This window comes from Pan troglodytes, chromosome 3, assembly GCF_028858775.2.
Source record: "Pan troglodytes isolate AG18354 chromosome 3, NHGRI_mPanTro3-v2.0_pri, whole genome shotgun sequence".
Classification (NCBI taxonomy): Eukaryota; Metazoa; Chordata; class Mammalia; order Primates; family Hominidae; genus Pan; species Pan troglodytes.
In genome coordinates, this window is record NC_072401.2 from 75,574,917 (window position 1) to 75,592,443 (window position 17,527).

The 17,527-nt window shown below is 44.4% G+C and overlaps 1 protein-coding gene across 4 annotated transcripts in view; it reads right to left on the reverse strand.

Moving 5' to 3' along the window:
• The window catches only part of PDGFRA (platelet derived growth factor receptor alpha), a 70,969-nt gene that overhangs the window by 18,323 nt on the left and 35,119 nt on the right, over positions 1-17,527 (reverse strand). For all 4 annotated transcript variants that reach the window (XM_024356152.3, XM_016951727.4, XM_024356153.3 and 1 more), the window contains exons 5-15: positions 16,660-16,790; positions 14,257-14,428; positions 13,976-14,165; positions 10,955-11,070; positions 9,227-9,353; positions 8,014-8,207; positions 5,238-5,332; positions 4,890-5,022; positions 2,372-2,476; positions 1,858-1,968; positions 1,352-1,505 (exon numbers count right to left, since the gene is read on the reverse strand). In XM_024356152.3, coding sequence (XP_024211920.1) covers positions 1,352-1,505; positions 1,858-1,968; positions 2,372-2,476; positions 4,890-5,022; positions 5,238-5,332; positions 8,014-8,207; positions 9,227-9,353; positions 10,955-11,070; positions 13,976-14,165; positions 14,257-14,428; positions 16,660-16,790 — 1,528 coding nt within the window. The remainder of the gene's footprint in view (positions 1-1,351; positions 1,506-1,857; positions 1,969-2,371; positions 2,477-4,889; positions 5,023-5,237; positions 5,333-8,013; positions 8,208-9,226; positions 9,354-10,954; positions 11,071-13,975; positions 14,166-14,256; positions 14,429-16,659; positions 16,791-17,527) is intronic.

The following is a 17,527-nucleotide window of genomic DNA, read 5'->3' on the forward strand; positions in this document are numbered from 1 at the left end:
CCTGGATGGGATTAGAGACTATTATTCTAAGTGAAGTAACTCAGAAATGGAAACCAAACATCGTACGTTCTCACTCATAAGTGAGAGCTAAGCTATGAGGATGCAAAGGCATAAGAATGACACAATGGACTTGGGGACTCAGGGGGAAAAATTGAGAGGCAGGTGAGGGATAAAAGACTACAAACTGGGTTCAGTGTATACTGCTCCAGTGATGGGTGCACCAAAATCTCACAAATCACCACTAAAGAATTTACTCATGTAACCAAATACCACTTGTTCCCCAAAAACCTATGGAAATAAAAAAATTTTTTAAATAGGGAAAAAAAGAAATGTAAAAAACAAACAAAATAAATACACAGATCAAATCAAACTCAGCTGCGCTGTGAAGGAAGAAAGATTTCAATAGCTTGTAAGGAAAATGACTTGATCTGGGGGTCAAGGAAGCACTTTTCAGAAGACGTAGAATGAATCCCACTGACAAAGATGGGAAAGACTAGCGGAATATTTGTCATGGCACCTGGCACATACAAAGGACTCCACAAATGTCAGCTGCCATGATGACTACTGTTCACTTGTTTTCAGAGCCAGTTCCCTGCACATCTTTAGCAGGAGCCCGCACATCCTGAAGAGCCACATCTAAGACAGTGGGGCTGTGCTCCCATGGACCTGTAAGTCCATTACACTTAAAGTTTGAAGAATTCACTACATTAAGTCTGTCATTATTCTTTCTCAGTTTTTCAACTCACAAGCCTTGGTTGGAACTTGAGCCGTGTGGCCATGTGGCTTGGGCATACAATTCCTTCTACCCAATCAATTTAGCACCCATTTGGTGTCCACCAAGTAATTTATTAAGAAGTGAATTCATTGTACTTTCTGATCTTACAGAATTTCTTACCTACAGAGTTCTTTATAGCCACTTGTAGATTTCTGCAGTAGGGATCACTATCATTGACGTCATTTATAGGTCCAGGTTCAGCAAGGACCTCGAGCTTGGAGATCCACAGACAGTTCTCGCAAGGTTCCAGAACTCAAGCATCCCTGGCCAGAGCTGCATTTTATAGGTCTAAGTGGATCACATGTAAATAGCAGAAGAGCTCCCAGAGTCATTCTAACTCACTCTCATTCAAACCTATCAGCAAGGCCTTCCCATGTGACACCCCAGTCCAAAACACCTTTAGACATCATGCATCTCTCTGCATGACCATGGAAAGACTGGACAGGGTGGTTTGACTCTAAGTCTTGCTACCTTGGGCACTGAATCTGCAGACATGATATCTATCAGGACATGGGTCTTTCCATTTGTGATGCCTGTAAGATAATGATAGACAGCAACATCTCTCTTTGCACCCACCTCCGTGTGCTTTCATCAGCAGGGTTCAATCCAAAGATATCCAGCTCTTTCTTTGGCTTCTCTGGGTGGTGGCTCAGGAAGCTATCCCTATTCTTATGCAAATAGTTGACCAAATCTCCATAGAAGCAATACTCTGTGATGATGTAAATGGGGCCTATGGGGACAAAAGCCGTTAGGAGATGGGTATGAAAATGAAGAACAGAAAAGCCATGAATTGTCCTGCAGACCATATGGTGCAGAAAAAAATAAGATACCAAAAAAGGTTTTTTTGTTGTTGTTTTTTTTTTTTTATAAAGAGCCATGAACGGCTATGACTGGACTGGCAACAGATTTTGCTCAAAAAACAATGAGCTTCCATCCATTCAAGGGACCAGTCAGCTCCATTCAAGGGACTTCTATTCCCTGCCATGTGTGGGGATGGAGAGTGGAGGATTTAAGCCTGATTGAACAGTTTTCACAACCACATGTGTCCAGTGAAAATCCTCACTCCAGGTCAGTGAGCCCACCTGACTTGGTGCAGGCTCCCAGCAAGTTTACAATGTTCAAATGTGGCCCCAGGTGAGTCATTATCTTCAGTTCAGACATGAGAGCTTGTTTTTCACTGGATCTGGCCGTGGCTGTTGAAAGAATAAATCACATATCAGTCCAGCTGAGCTACCAACTTCCTGTTCTCAGAAAAAAACCAAGAATATGACTAATCCTGTGATTGGATATCATTCTATTTACCAGAAGTCTAAAAGAAGCAGATAGTTACTTGGCCTCAGTGCTAATAACTAATTCCTGGTCTTTCTAGTAAAAAGAAGTCACTGGAAATAACAAGCTCTTAATTTTCCAACATACAGGCAGCAAGAGCAATCTAAATAAACCTAATCTAAATACACATAAAACCTGGAGTCAAAATAATCACGACCTAGTCCTAAATGTCTTATTTACTAGCTGCATGATTTTGAGAAATTCCCTTAATATCCCCATGCTCAAAAAATCCCCATGCTCAAAAAATCCCCAGGAAGGAGCACTTACGTTTTAGCATCTTCACTGCAACTTTCATGACAGGTTGGGACCGGCTTAATCCATAGGCTGTTCCTTCAACCACCTTCCCAAACGCTCCAGACCCCAAGACCCGACCTGTGGGCAGGCAGAATCATTAACACCCAAAAACTCCAGACGCCTCCTCAGCTTTCTGCACCGTAGCCAGCTCTCTGCGGGTGGACAGCTGGGCGGGTGTCTTTCCTGTTTGGAGTAATCATAATGACTTCTCCAAGTCATCGTGTCAAAAACGGAATTGAGCCCACAGGGAAGGAAATTAGCATAATTGCTTTTGTCGAATAACAGTTGCAAGGGAAAGAAAACACAGACGGGAGAAAGGAGGGTGCAGCCCTCCCTGGTGTGAGTGCGCTGTCTACCAGCTCCATGCTGGGCCAGCCCCTGGGATCCTCTGGCTTCGGGGGCTCTCACCCACACCCCCTGGTTCTCTCCCCTTCTGTTTTCCATATGCAAACAGGGGCATCTTTTGTCTTAGTAAATTACTAGCCACTGGAAATACTTCAGTATTCAAAATATCACTGATTCCAAGGAGTGACTAAATAAAAACTTCAGGCTGGGCTCACTGCTCCCTATTTGTTAGGAAAGCCACTCTACCAAGAGCTAAACATGCCCGAGAGCACAGCAATTAGCTTCATGTTGGGAGGAGACATACGTAAAGACACTGAAGCTGTTGTCCCACCCTGAAAGAGCTCACCCTGAGAGAAACATTTCCCGGGGTGTCAGTCTCACCACGGATAGCCAAGCCAGGAAAAGACTTGGCTCATAAAAGACACTAACAGCCAACACTGCCTCTTACTGCACGTCTATGTTACTGAAAATCGTACCTGGAAAGGTATTGCTTCACCAGCAATGCCTCTTGGTATAATGGGAATTATGCCCTCTTCCCCATATTTTACTACTTTTTACCTCCCTAAGCTCCTCATCCCTTTTTGGGAAATAGGCAGGAAAATAAAGAAAGCTTAGATATAAATATTTGAAATTGGGGGGCAGCTCTTATAACCGCCCCATGGATTCTCCTTGCCCGCTGCCTAGACAGAGCCGATTTATCAAGACAGGGGAATTGCAATAGAAAAAGGGTTTAATTCACACAGAGCCAGCTGTACGGGAGACCTATTCTACTATTACCACTATTACTCGAATCAGTGTCTCTGAAACTGGGGGAATTTCTACTATTCTGCTATTACTCAAATCAGTGTCTCTGAAACTGGGGGAATGGGGTTTTTAAGGATGATTTGGTGGGTAGGGGGTGAAATGGGGAGTGCTGATTGGTTGGGTCAAAGATGAAATCATAGGGAGCTGATGCTGTCCTCTTGCACTGAGTCAGTTCCTAGGTAGGGGCCACAAGATCAGATGAGCCAGTTTATTGACCTGGGTGGTGTCAGCTGGCGAATCGAAATACAGGGTCTCCAAAATATCTCAAGCACTGACCTCAGGTTTTACAACAGTGACCCCTAAACCATACTTTCTAATCTTGTAGCTAATTCGTTAGTCCCGCAAAGGCAGTCTAGTTCCCAGGCAAAAAGAGGGTTTGTTTTGGCAAAGGGCTATTATTGTCTTTTTTTTCAAAGTCAAACTATAAACTAAGTTCCTCTCAAAGTTAGTTCGGCCTATGCCCAGGAAGGAACAAGGACAACTTGGAGGCTAAAGCAAAATGGAGTTGGTTAGGTCATATCTCATTCACTGTCATAATTTCCTCAGTTACAATTTTTGCGAAGGTGATTTCACTCTGGTGCCTTGCTTGATTTCAGTTTACCTAACTCTCTAAGAAGACTTAAACTCTTCTGTATTTTGCAATGAGACTGGTGGATAATTAAAACCTGCATTTGGCATTCTTTAACATATATACTGTTAGATCATTCATCATAACACAACCTCTACCTCTACTTTCATTTGCCTTTGTCTTGCTTTCATTCATTAGGAATGTGATTTAAAAAAGAAATACTCCCTTGGACTAAAGCTTCATATACTTGGTCTCAGCCCAGGACTGAAATACTTGAAATGCTTGTGATAAGTTGGCTTGCTTATTTTTACATATTTTGCCTTAAAATGTACCTATATTTTTATATTCCATATTCCAAATATGTAAAAAGGAGTATCTAATGCATCTTCAGAATGTACTGAATCAAAATACATTTTGTGGTTGTCCTCATTCATTTCTCATCTGCTCATTTTTAGTCACAGAAATTCATTTTCAATGTGTCATTTCTAAAGAAAAGCAATTTTGGTGGGTATCTTTGCCAGCCCTCTTCATATTCTCTTCTCCCTTTGTAAAATTTTCCTTAACTATAATTTGTTATGGAAAGAGATTTAAAAAAATCATTGCAATGATCCAATTAACTTATTGTCAAGACAGAAATGTATTTCTGAAAGTAAATTTCCATTGCCTAGTTCTTACTAAGCACAAGCTCAGATCTCTATTCTGCCAAGGCCTATAAATTGTAAAGTTGTGTGCAAGGGAAAAGGGAGTCTTGGGAGGTCACCCCATGGAACTTACCAAGCACTAGTCCATCTCTTGGAAACTCCCATCTTGAGTCATAAGGCAGCTGCATCGGGTCCACATAAATATATTCATGTCCATCCGGGCTGATTGATTCAATGACCCTCCAGCGAATTTCATACCTCGGTTTCTATAAATGACCAGGACGGGTAACTGGTGAATTACCAAAGTCCCAGTGCACCAGAGCTTCACTGAAGCAGCACAGTGACTGGACACAGTAGAGTCCAACAACGTTCACTCCACATGTAATTGCTGAGCTCCTTCTCTGTGCCAAGCACTGAACTAGGTTGCTATGCTTGTTATCATTGGCTTCAAAGATCTTTAGTTTTATAAGAAAATATCTACCTGTTTCCAAATGACAACCAGGACAATAAGTGAGATGATCACAATCACCAACAGCACCAGGACTGCAGCAGCCACCGTGAGTTCAGAACGCAGGGCTACGTGACAAGAGAGAGAGGCACAATGAAAAGTTTCCTGGCAGACATGCATAGGGGCAGCAAGGTAGTGTGGCTGTGTCTGAGCCAGGAATCTCTCACTGCTGGTGGGGAAGTGTGAGGGCTGCCTGGTTCATTTTAGGGATAGGCAGTACCATCTCTCAAACCATCTACACCCAGGAAACTACATCAACTCTTTCCTTATACAAGAAGAGGACAAAATTCAATCAGGAGAACTCAGTATTTTCTCCAAAGTTGCTCCAACAGTAACCTTGTGGACAGAATTTGAATAGGATAAATGCAATTGACAGCTACTATATGGGCAGACACCTCTACTTCATATGCTTTATTATAAAGCTTATTCCCTCTCCCTCTCCCTCTCCCTCCCCCTCCCCCTCCCCCTCTCCCTCTCCCTCTCCCTCTCCCTCTCCCCATGGTCTCCCTCTCCCTCTGTTTCCACGGTCTCCCTCTGATGCCGAGCCGAAGCTGGACTGTACTGCTGCCATCTCGGCTCACTGCAACCTCCCTGCCTGATTCTCCTGCCTCAGCCTGCCGAGTCCCTGCGATTGCAGGCGTGCGCCGCCACGCCTGACTGGTTTTCGTATTTTTTTGGTGGAGACGGGGTTTCGCTGTGTTGGCTGGGCTGGTCTCCAGCTCCTAACCGCGAGTGATCCGCCAGCCTCAGCCTCCCGAGGTGCTGGGATTGCAGACGGAGTCTGGTTCACTCAGTGCTCAATGGTGCCCAGGCTGGATTGCAGTGGCGTGATCTCGGCTGGCTACAACCTCCACCTCCCAGCCGCCTGCCTTGGCCTCCCAAAGTGCGGAGATTGCAGCCTCTGCCCAGCCGCCACCCCGTCTGGGAAGTGAGGAGCGTCTCTGCCTGGCTGCCCAGTCTGGAAAGTGAGGAGTGTCTCTGCCTGGCCACCATCCCATCTAGGAAGTGAGAAGCGCCTCTTCCCGGCCGCCATCCCATCTAGGAAGTGAGGAGCGTCTCTGCCTGGCCGCCCATCGTCTGAGATGTGGGGAGCACCTCTGCCCCGCCGCCCCGTCTGGGATGTGAGGAGCACCTCTACCCGGCCGCGACCCCGTCTGAGAAGTGAGGAGACCCTCTGCCTGGCAACCGCCCCATCTGAGAAGTGAGGAGCCCCTCCGCCCGGCAGCCACCCCGTCTGGTAAGTGAGGAGCGTCTCCGCCCGGCAGCCACCCCGTCCGGGAGGGAGGTGGGGGTCAGCCCCCCACCCGGCCAGCCGCCCCGTCCGGGAGGGAGGTGGGGGGGGTCAGCCCGCCACCTGGCCAGCCACCCTGTCCGGGAGGTGAGGGGCGCCTCTGCCCGGCCGCCCCTACTGGGAAGTGAGGAGCCCTTCTGCCCAGCCAGCCGCCCCGTCCGGGAGGGAGGTGGGGGGGTCAGCCCCCCGCCCGGCCAGCCGCCCCGTCCGGGAGGGATGTGGGGGGGTCAGCCCCCCGCCCAGCCAGCCGCCCCGTCTGGGAGGTGAGGGGCCCCTCTGCCCGGCCGCCCCTACTGGGAAGTGAGGAGCCCCTCTGCCCGGCCAGCTGCCCCGTCCGGGAGGGAGGTGGGGGGGGCAGCCCCCGCCTGGCCAGCCACCCCGCCCAGGAGGTGAGGGGCGCCTCTGCCCGGCCGCCTCTACTGGGAAGTGAGGAGCCCCTCTGCCCGGGCACCACCCCGTCTGAGAGGTGTACCCAGCAGCTCATTGAGAACAGGCCATGATGACAATGGCGGTTTTGTGGAATAGAAAGGGGGGAAAGGTGGGGAAAATATTGCGAAATCGGATGGTTGCCGTGTCTGTGTAGAAAGAGGTAGACATGGGAGACTTTTCATTTTGTTCTGTACTAAGAAAAATTCTTATCCTGTTGATCTGTGACCTTACCCCCAACCCTGTGCTCTCTGAAACATGTGCTGTGTCCACTCAGGGTTAAATGGATTAAGGGCGGTGCAAGATGTGCTTTGTTAAACAGATGCTCGAAGGCAGCATGCTGGTTAAGAGTCATCACCACTCCCTAATCTCAAGTACCCAGGGACACAAACACTGCGGAAGGCCGCAGGGTCCTCTGCCTAGGAAAACCAGAGACCTTTGTTCACCAGTTTATCTGCTGACCTTCCCTCCACTATTGTCCTATGACCCTGCCAAATCCCCCTCTGCGAGAAACACCCAAGAATGATCAATAAAAATAAATAAATAAATAAAAATTCAAAAATAAATAAATAAATAAAAAATAAAGCTTATTTTGTAAGTTGCATTTTGCTTATATTGCTTTTGGCTTCATCTATCTTTTAAGGAGCAATGAGACAGAAGATCCTTCCCCACTCTCCATCCACATACACAGACATTCAAAGTAGAGACTGTAGCTATATTATTAGACAAGCAAAATGTTGAGGGGCCTCTGCAAAAATGCAGTTTTGGATCTGAATCTAAAACAAAGTCCCAGGTAGAGGTTGCAGTGAGCCAATATTGTGCCATTGCACTCCAGCCTGGGCCACAGAGCAAAACTCTGTCTCAAAAAACAAAACAAAATAAAACAAAGTCCCACATGCCTTTAAGAGCATTCATAACTGAATTTCTGCCTTGGGACCTTCATTTCTATATGACCTCTATCTGGGATTCAAAGTTCCGCCTGGGGGAGATGCGGCTCAGCTGATGAGTTGTCCTGACTGTTGAGGAACTCACTGGGAGCCACCAGCTTCAGCTCTCGGTTCTCAGCTCCAAGGAGATTCTTAGCCAGGCATCGCACCGCGATGGTCTCCTCCACTTTGGCGAAAGTCACACGGCCCTCCACGGTACTCCTGTCTCGGGGGTGGATCTCCGTGATGATGTTTGAGACATTGTTGGCCAAAATCGTCCAGGAAGTTTCATTATTACATCTAGAAAGAAAAAGGGCCTAAGTATAGGGCCAATTCCTGAGAGTCATGGCAATGAGTGGAGCCACGGGAACACTCTAAGATGGCAAGGAGTTGGGACCTTGTCTGCATTTCGGGGCAATACACACTGATTTATTTTACATGCAGATGAACATTAAAACTTGTCTGCATGTGCTGAAGAGGGAATAACTCACACATGAACAACTGAAGGCTAAGTGTTTACATAGCAGGCAGAGATAAACAAGTTTAATAAAATATGACTACCATTCCCCAGTCTTGAACCTATGAGCAAACTGAACAGTTCAACTTCAACCATATTTAATGATCTCGATCTCTCACCCCTTCAAAAAGGCCTGGAGCCCTCCCTTCTCAACACTCACACTGGGAAGAGCCCCTAAGGTGTCACTAGGGTTGCGATGATCCTCAGATTGAGTTATAAGACCTAGATTCCTGCTCCACACTGGAATCTACTAGAAACTCCAGTCAACATCCAAGTCTGTTCTTAGCCCTAGGAGAAGTTAAGATGAGGAGTCTCTGTCTAGAGGAAGAAACAACTGAGGCTTCTGAACACAACCAGTTACCATGGATGAAGTGTAAACACATTGCTCATGTGCCCATTTAAGAAGGCTGAGGACTGGGGGGAGGGAGGAGGGAATGGCGAATTAACCCACCAAACAGCAGGTGGGCAGATAAGGGACTAAGCAGTCACATTTATGTTTACATGCAGTCCGACTACCAAACAAAGTTCACCAAATAAGATATGTGAGCCAGGGTAGTAAAAATCTTCTTAGAACAGTGGTTCTTAAAATTCACTCTTGTTTTTAGATTGGAGACATTTTGAAGGTCTAATGAGAGCCCTGGACCTTCTTCTCACAGCTATTCATGACAAAAGATACACACCCTGAAGCTATCACACCCAAAACCCTATCTTATAGTCAATAAGTAAAATGTATTTGACATCATTTGTGTCAAGGGAGAAAGATTCTGACCACGAAAGAAGAAGACACATCTGTTTTCCATACTTCTTAATATCCTTGCATATCATCCACTCAATATCAGGAAGCGGCGTGCCTTCAGCTGTGCACCTCACCGTCTGTCCCCCAGTTGAGCCGTGGTGATCATCGACCAAGTCCAGAATGGATGAAGGAACTGCAAGAGGCAGAAAGAAGTCAGAATGGAATAGTTCGTGTCCCAGAACATGTGAGACTACAAAGTGGAATATGAGTTCACAACTCATCTACATGGCATTGAAAACACTCCGGAGGGGCTGAAACCAGTTGTAAAAGTAACACTCCGGTGGGGCTGAAACCAGTTGTACAAGTAACACTCCGGTTTAGACAGACCCACATGGTTAGCAGCATTTTCACAGTTTTGGTGTTTTGAGATTTATCCCTGTGATGTTTTTAACCTGGAGTGAAGAAAGTGAAAAGTCCATGGTTGTGATGCCTCACACATGTAGCTCCAGCTACTTGGGAGGCTGAGGTGGAAGAGAAACACTTGAGCCCAGGAGTTTGAGGCAAGCCTGGGCAACATGGTGAGAAGAAAAATGGGAAGGGAAGGGAAGGGGAGGGGGGGGGGGAGGGAGGAGGGGAGGGGATGGGGGAGGGGAGGGGAGAATGAAGGAAGGAAGGAAGGAAGGAGAGAAAGGAAAAGAGAGTGAGGGAAGAGGGAAGGAAGGAAGAAAGGAAAGAAGGAAGGAAGGAAAAGGGAGAACAAGGGAGGGAGGGAGGGAGGAAAATGAAGGAAGGAAGGAGAGAAAGGCAAAGAAAAGAGAGAGTGAGTGAGGAAGGAAGGAAGGAAAGAAAAAGAGAAAGGAAAGGAAAAGAGAGAACAAAGGAGGGAGGGAAGAAGGAAGCAAGGAAGGAAGGAAGGAGAGAAAGGAAAGGAAAAGAGATAACAAGGGAGGGAGAGAAGAAGGAAGGAAGGAAGGAAGGAAGGGAGGGAGGGAGGGAAAGAGAGAGAGAAGGTCCCTTGGTTATTTGGCTTGAAAGGCAAGGAGGTTCTTAAAATTATTTTATAGCTTAGGATTCAACTAATGGATTCAGCTAAAGTATAATCTAAAGCAGCATTTACCAAAATGCATCTGTGGTATGTTATTAGGTTTTAAAGATTCTTTTCTAAATCTGTGGTCAAATAAATTAGATATACGGTGTTGCTTGTATCACAGGTTTTACTGTGAGGATCACATGAGCGCACCTCAGACAGCACCTGGCTCATGGCTGGGACTCTGGATAGGTGCTGAGCCTGAATGTAAACAGACTTGGGCACTCCCTTCTGGTAAGGACCACTGTACAATGTCTATAAGGAAAACTTGTAGCAAAACTCTCCAGAACAATCTAAGGTCATCTGCTTCTCTCTTCTCAGATTGAGAAGCAGGTGCTAAGCAAGCTGGTGGAGGCCAGGTGCAGTGGCTCACACCTGTAATCCCAGTACTTTGAGAGGCCAAGGTGGGAAGATAGCTTGAACCCAGGAGACCAGCCTGGGCAACATGACAAGACTCCATCTCTACAAAAATAAAGAAAGCTGGTGGAGCCAAGGGATTCCTTCCCTACTCTAGAGTAACCCAGAACCTCCCAGAAATACCTGAATTCATGAGTCCAGCAGAGGTATTCCCGATATGTGACATATGCAGACACTGCTTCTCCCCTAAGTGCTGCTTTTCTTCCATGACTGGGGAGAAAAGTGCCAGGCTTTCCTTGGAAGACACTCATCTACAGAGCTAGCATTATCTTTATACTCCCTTTACATACCTTGAGTTAACAGTTCAAAAGTATAGCTCTTCACAGCATCTTCATTTTGAGCTACAATAGTATAATGGCCACTGTCTTCTTCCTTAGCACGGATCAGCTTTAATTTGCTTCGATACCTTTTAAAAAAAGGATTTTGTTTCAACAAGCAGTAGCTAAGTAAGTTCCAATTGTTTAAACAATTGTACTCTTCAATTTAAGTTTTATTTTTCTTGTAAAAAGTAAAGTCATCTTTTTTTCTTGTCCATATCATCTCTTCTGGAATCCTCAATATATAGTGCACACACTGAAGGTCTGGATCATACACACAATTCTTACAAGAGAAAACTAGACATTCAGAGATGAGCAATGGCCATCTCCAAGAGCTATCAGTTCAGCCACGGCCTGACTTCTGAATGAATAAACACAGCCTACCAACTTTTCTTTAAAAAAATAAAAAATAAAAACCTTTGATTTTTACCTTTTTAAAAAAATACTTGCTTCCCCTAAATATCCATCATTTAGGTGGTTCAGCCAAAAAATGGAATATCACTGGAGGATAGAATGAGGACACTTTCTATGTATTGGTATGTAGTGGTCCGCAGGATATGACAGTCCTACTTGCTTGTATTTTGCTTAAAGAAACTCTGGAAGGTTTCATAAGAACCTAATGAAACTAATAAAGATGTTTCCCTGTGGGGAGGAGGGGAGAACTGGGCAGTTGGGGACAGGAGTACAGTGAGGCTTCTTACAATGCATTCTCTTTTTGTTTGATTATTTTTCAAGCACGGGATTCTATCACCTATTAAAAAAAGTTATAGGCTGGGTGTGATGACCCACACCTGTAATCCCAGCACTTTGGGAGGCCAAGGTAGGTGAATCACTTGAGGTCAGGAGTTCGAGACCAGCCTGACAAACATGGTGAAACCCCCATCTCTACTAAAAATACAAAAAAAAAAAAAAAATTAGCCAGGCATGGTGGCACACGCCTGTAATCCCAGCTACTCAGGAGGCTGAAGCTGAAGAATCGCTTGAACCCAGGAGGCAGAGGTTGCAGTGAGCCGTGATCGTACCGCTGCACTCCAGCCTGGGTGACAGAGCAAGACTCCATCTCAAAAAAAAAAAAAAAAAAAAAGTTAGAAAAAACATGCCTCTTCAAAAATATATATATATATATATGCCTCTTCAAACTTTATTAAAGAGAAACTTCCCCAAAAATATTTTACATGGATTATAAATGACATCTGGTTGTGTGTGTGTGTGTGTGTGTGTGTATGTATGTGCGTAAATATAGTATGTGCCATTTGATTGTCCTTTATAAATCATCACAGTTGAAAAAGCAACTGGAATGGAGAAGGAAAGCACTGGTCATGGAGTGAGAAGATCTCAGGCATTATTATTACAATGCTCCATGCCTCAGTTTCCTTGTGTGTAAAACGTGATAATTGTACACATAGCGCAGAGTCATTGTGAGAGTTAATTAAAGGAGATTGTATGTGTGAAAGCATTTCATAGGCTCCACAACACTTTGCAAATACTTGGGCACTCAGACCTACGAAGAGAGCAGGCTGGACCATACTGGGTGTGCTCCACGACTGGATTTCCTTAAGAGAGTCCCCTGGGGCACACTGGGATGCTGATTACCAAATTATCCTCTGCTGTTTGTTCTCTACACTTCTTCGGCCAAGAAAACCACTGGTTTTCTTCCTCCAGGAAAGCCAGATCCCCCATCCTGGAGTTTTAAGCTCCAGGAAGCCAGATCCCCCATCTACCATGTTCATCTTTGTATTCACTGGCTCATAACAGGAACTAAAAAATCCACGTTGAAGCATCCTTGAATCACTAAAAGGAAAAGGCAGCTTTCCAGAACCACTCAGTTGGCAAGCCTGTCCTGCCACTGCTATGGATTATGGCTTGCAGACAGTGCTCACACACGTGTTGGAGGTGTTAGCTGTACCAGGGTTGTTACCCTATTCCTCTCTGGCTGCACAGCCTCATGGAAGTTCCTCATGGAAAGCTGCCCTCCTTGTTGTACACCTTCATTTTGTGTCAACAGAAAGCCTTCCAGATTCAGTATCCCACTTCATTTTTCCTTTACTATTCTATAGAGGTTGTAAAATTCCATTTTCTCAGACATTGCTTCTCAATTACACGTGGAATTTAGTTCACAAAGAAGAAAGCAAATCCTGAGGTGAATGGAACTGATGAGAAAGGCTCTGTTCTTCCTCCTGAAGGCTTGAAATACAGGACTGACTTTGTCTTTCTGAGATGATTTCTGACAAAAGTATAGGGCTGGTTAGCTGGGTGCTGTGAGACGTACCTTCTGACTCTTGGGTTCTAATCACAGCTTAAAACCTTAAGAGGCCTCATGATATCATCTGATCCAATTCCTTGCCTTGAAGGACATAAGGTATTGTTTATCCTACACTGTAGATGAGGAAACTGTGGCTGAGGGGTGACTCATTCAAAACTCCACCACCAGTTAAGAGATGAGAGCAATCTACCATTCTGATTAAAAGGTAGGGATCCAAGCAACTCACTGCATATCTCTCTCCTGATTAAAGTTAGCCAGGCTCTACTCTTCTTTCCTGTGGAGTCCTCAATTAGGGCAAATGGGTTCCAGATTAAGCCTATGACGTTAACTTTCACATAAGGTGATGTGATAACTGCCTCATGGGTGTAATCACCATACCTGTCTACTTGCGATATGGATGATGAACATCAGGGAATATATTCAATCTATTCAATCCTGGTGAGTCCAATTTTACTTCCTTTCTTCCACCCTAGCTGAATCCAGTGACCTGTCTTTCCCCAGGGGCCAGAGCTTTTAGTTCTTTCTTCTCATCTTCTCATTAAATACTTACCAGCATACTAATACCACTTTGCAATGTTATCATCAAAGGGATGTGATTTCAAGCATCTCTTAACTCAGATTGTTACATTTTCTAGACTGACTTTGGGTCTGGGTTGTAAGACACACACAAACCTCAGTCTGCCTCTGATGCACACTAAAAAAAGGCATACTTGGGCAGAGAATTTCTTTACCTTATTTCCTGAATCTTTTCCACATCAGTGGTGATCTCAGTGAGATTTTCAATCAGAGTCAGATTGTTTTTCAGCCAGGATATCCTGGGAGGTGGGTAGGCCCGCACCTCTACAACAAAATGTTTGACTTCATGCAGGTTGACAGCTTCCAACTGGCTGAAGGTGGGTTTGATTTCAATGAACCCTTTCTCTGTACAGGGAAGAGTTTCCATTAAATAATGATTACCACATATGGATCCCAAGCAGCATGGACAACTGACATTTTAGAAAGCGGAATGTACCATGGACAGAAATAGTGACTTTCTTCATTTCTTTGACCTCCCTGGTAGCCTGGCGGGCAGCACATTCGTAATCTCCACTGTCTTTCACCGTGGCCTCGGGGACCGTCAAAGTGTACACCAATTTGATGGATGGGACTTTGATTTCTTCCAGCATTGTGATGCCTTTGCCTTTCTACAGCAAAAGGGGAAGAAAACCGACTTTTAAAAAGCTCGCTCCTAGGAGTGAACTCTAAGATAAACTATGGACTCTGGATGATATGGATGTGTCAATGGAGGTTCAGCAGTTATAACAAATGGATGGTAGGGATGTTGACAAGGTGGGAGGCTATGCAATGTGTGGGTGTAGGGAACACACGGGAAATCTTTGTACCTCTCAATTTTGCTGTAAACCTAAAACTGCTCTAAAAGATAAAACCTAAAGAATAAAAGCTAGCTGCTTAGAAAATCATGAGATTTTTTATTTTGTTTTTAATTTTTTTAGAGACAGAATCTCACTCTGCTGCCCAGGCTGGAGTGCAGTGGCACAATCATGGCTCACTGCAGCCCCAACCTCCTGGGTTCAAGTGATCCTCCCACCTCAGTCTCCTGAGTAGCTGAGGCTACAGGCTCATGCCACCACACCTGGCTAATTTTTAAAAATTTTTGTAGAGACGGAGTCTTGATACATTGCCCAGGCTGATCTCAAACTCCTGGCCTCAAGTGACTCTCCTGCCTCAGCCTCCCAAAGTACTGGGATTACAGGCATGAGCCACCACACCCAGCCCATTTTTTAAAAGGACAGTTAATGACACATATAAGGTGTTTGTGCTATACTGCTGAAGGATAAAGAATGTAATAAATTACCATTTAAAGAATAATACCTATTATTCAATGTTTATCTATGGATAAGAAATACTTAAGAGCTTTATCTCAGTCAAGCTCAGAGGCTCACATGTGTAATCCCAACACTTTGAAAGGCCAAGGTGGGAGGATCACTTAAGCCCAGGAGTTCGAGACCAGCCTGGGCAATGTAGTGAGATCCTCATCTCCACAACAAAAAGAAAAAAGAAAAAAAAAAGAAAGAAATACAAATGAAAAATAAAAGCTTTATCTCCCTAAAATATAAACAGTGATGCTCTGGGAAGTAGCCCTTCCTTTGTCTCTCCATATTTTACAAAGTTTCTGCAATAAACCTGCATTACTTTTATAATCGGAAAAAACATACTGTATGAAACAATACTTTGATTATATATTTGTAAGCCAAATAGCATGTACTTTGGTTTGGAAAAAAAAATTGCTGTCTCCTATAAATAAAAAGCAGTGTTTATGTGTTAAGGATTAAAGTCAATCAAGTATGAACAGAAGAACCAAATCACTTCATATTTCAGGGAAGATGTACATTTGTTGGACTGTAAATGTCCCTTCACTGTGTGAAGTTTGTGAGGCAATAGTGAAAATGCCCAACTTCCTATCAGACGCCCCAGGACAAATGAAAAGCAGCGGCAAATGCATGGGAGAGAGAAACGGATAAAAGGAGGGGGATCAATGGATAGAAGGACAGAAAGCTGTCAAATGCCTAAAAGAACAGGGAGCAGAAATTTACAAGTCAGGAGTGGAGGGAAGAAATATATATATCTCGTTTTTGTTCTCCATAAGAATATTAGTCATTCCTGCATTTGGGCATTCATAGCCTCTTACACATGGCTGTCTTACACACTTAGTGACAATGCATTAGAATGACTGAGACTCTGTGTAAATCTTCAGTGACCAAGAGGCAGCATGGTGGCTCCCCTTCCCCACTTCCATCTCCCTTCCTCCCTTCTTCCTGCAATACTGAACCAGCTTCTGGTACAGTGCTTGGGATTGAGCAAACTTCATTAAACCTTTGCTGAATGATTACATCATAACTGTTCACTGAAGGTGGGCCATGCAAAGGTCAGGCACATAGGAGGTGGAACAGGAAGACACATTGTCCTGGGTGCCAACAAGGCAGAAGAGGAAGGGGTGCGGGCAATCAACACTATCAGATGAATCAAACCTCAGGGCACAGAGGCCAAGACGATGAGAATCAATCACTGTCTCCACAATAGTAAAATCCAGTGGTTTTTTTGCTCTTCTAATTTTTTGGTTGATATCTTGTAGCCAGAGAACCTTCCTATTTCTGTCTGACTTCTGAAAAAGAAGGCTTACTGCACACTCTTTATGTATTCTGAAGGGCCTGGTCCAGGAACTATCATTTCAAACTCTCCCATTGATCAAGGAGTCCTAAAGGCCATTTAATCAAATGTGTTCATCACAGAGGTGGGAAGCTAAGGTCTAGAGAAACTCAGTGATGTGCCCATCAGTGACAGACCGAGCTCAAATGCAGGTCTTCTGAGCCCTGCTGCTCTGCTCCAAGCCATTGCACGTTTTGAGGGTACCTACCACTTCTCCAGGGTAAGTCCATTGAAGGTCAACCACCTCATTGTTAAAAACAGCACAGGTGACCACAATCGTTTCCCCTGACTTATACACGGTTTTAAGAGCTTCCATTTCTAGATCCAGCTCTGATGTTGCTATAAAAAAGAACAAATACAAGGGCCTAAAAATCCACAGGATAGCCAGGATCTTATAAAGTTTGGGTGTTTTTTTTTTTTTTAAGAAAACCCTGAAAAATAATTTGCAAACCAGTTTGATCAAGATAAAATTTGGAAAATCTCACAAGGCTTGATTGTGAGATGGTGTACAACAATTAGGCATATAGTTATAATACAGAATTACAAAATAATAACAATAAAAATAAATTCCAATCAAACAGAACACCGCATTCCTCAGCAGTGGGTTAGTTATGGTTATACTCGTCCACAATCTCCTTGACTAATAAATTTATTCATTTAATCAACCAACATTTGCTGATCCACACTGCTCTAGACACTTTGTTTCTATCCAATTGTTTCTTCTCTTCTTCTCTTCCACTCTGCTCCTCAGTTATTCTCAGTACTTTCCCAGAACCTAGCACAGTGCCTGGCACAAAATTAGCTGTGCTCTGATTTTAAAACAGTGTACTCTTGCTGCTACCCATTCCTCCATGTAATATAGTGTTCAGGAAATATCTGTTGACCTCAGCATGTATTATACTTCCCCAAGCATACTAACTGTGGACATCAAAGGGTTGAAGTCTAAACTACTTTCTTCAAATCACTTTTCTTAAGTTACTAAAATTAATCTAGGCATCTAACCCCCTGGGTGTATGTTTGTTTTTAGGGCCGCCATAGCCAGGAATGTGAATGAAAGTAAGAGGCTTATGTAAGAA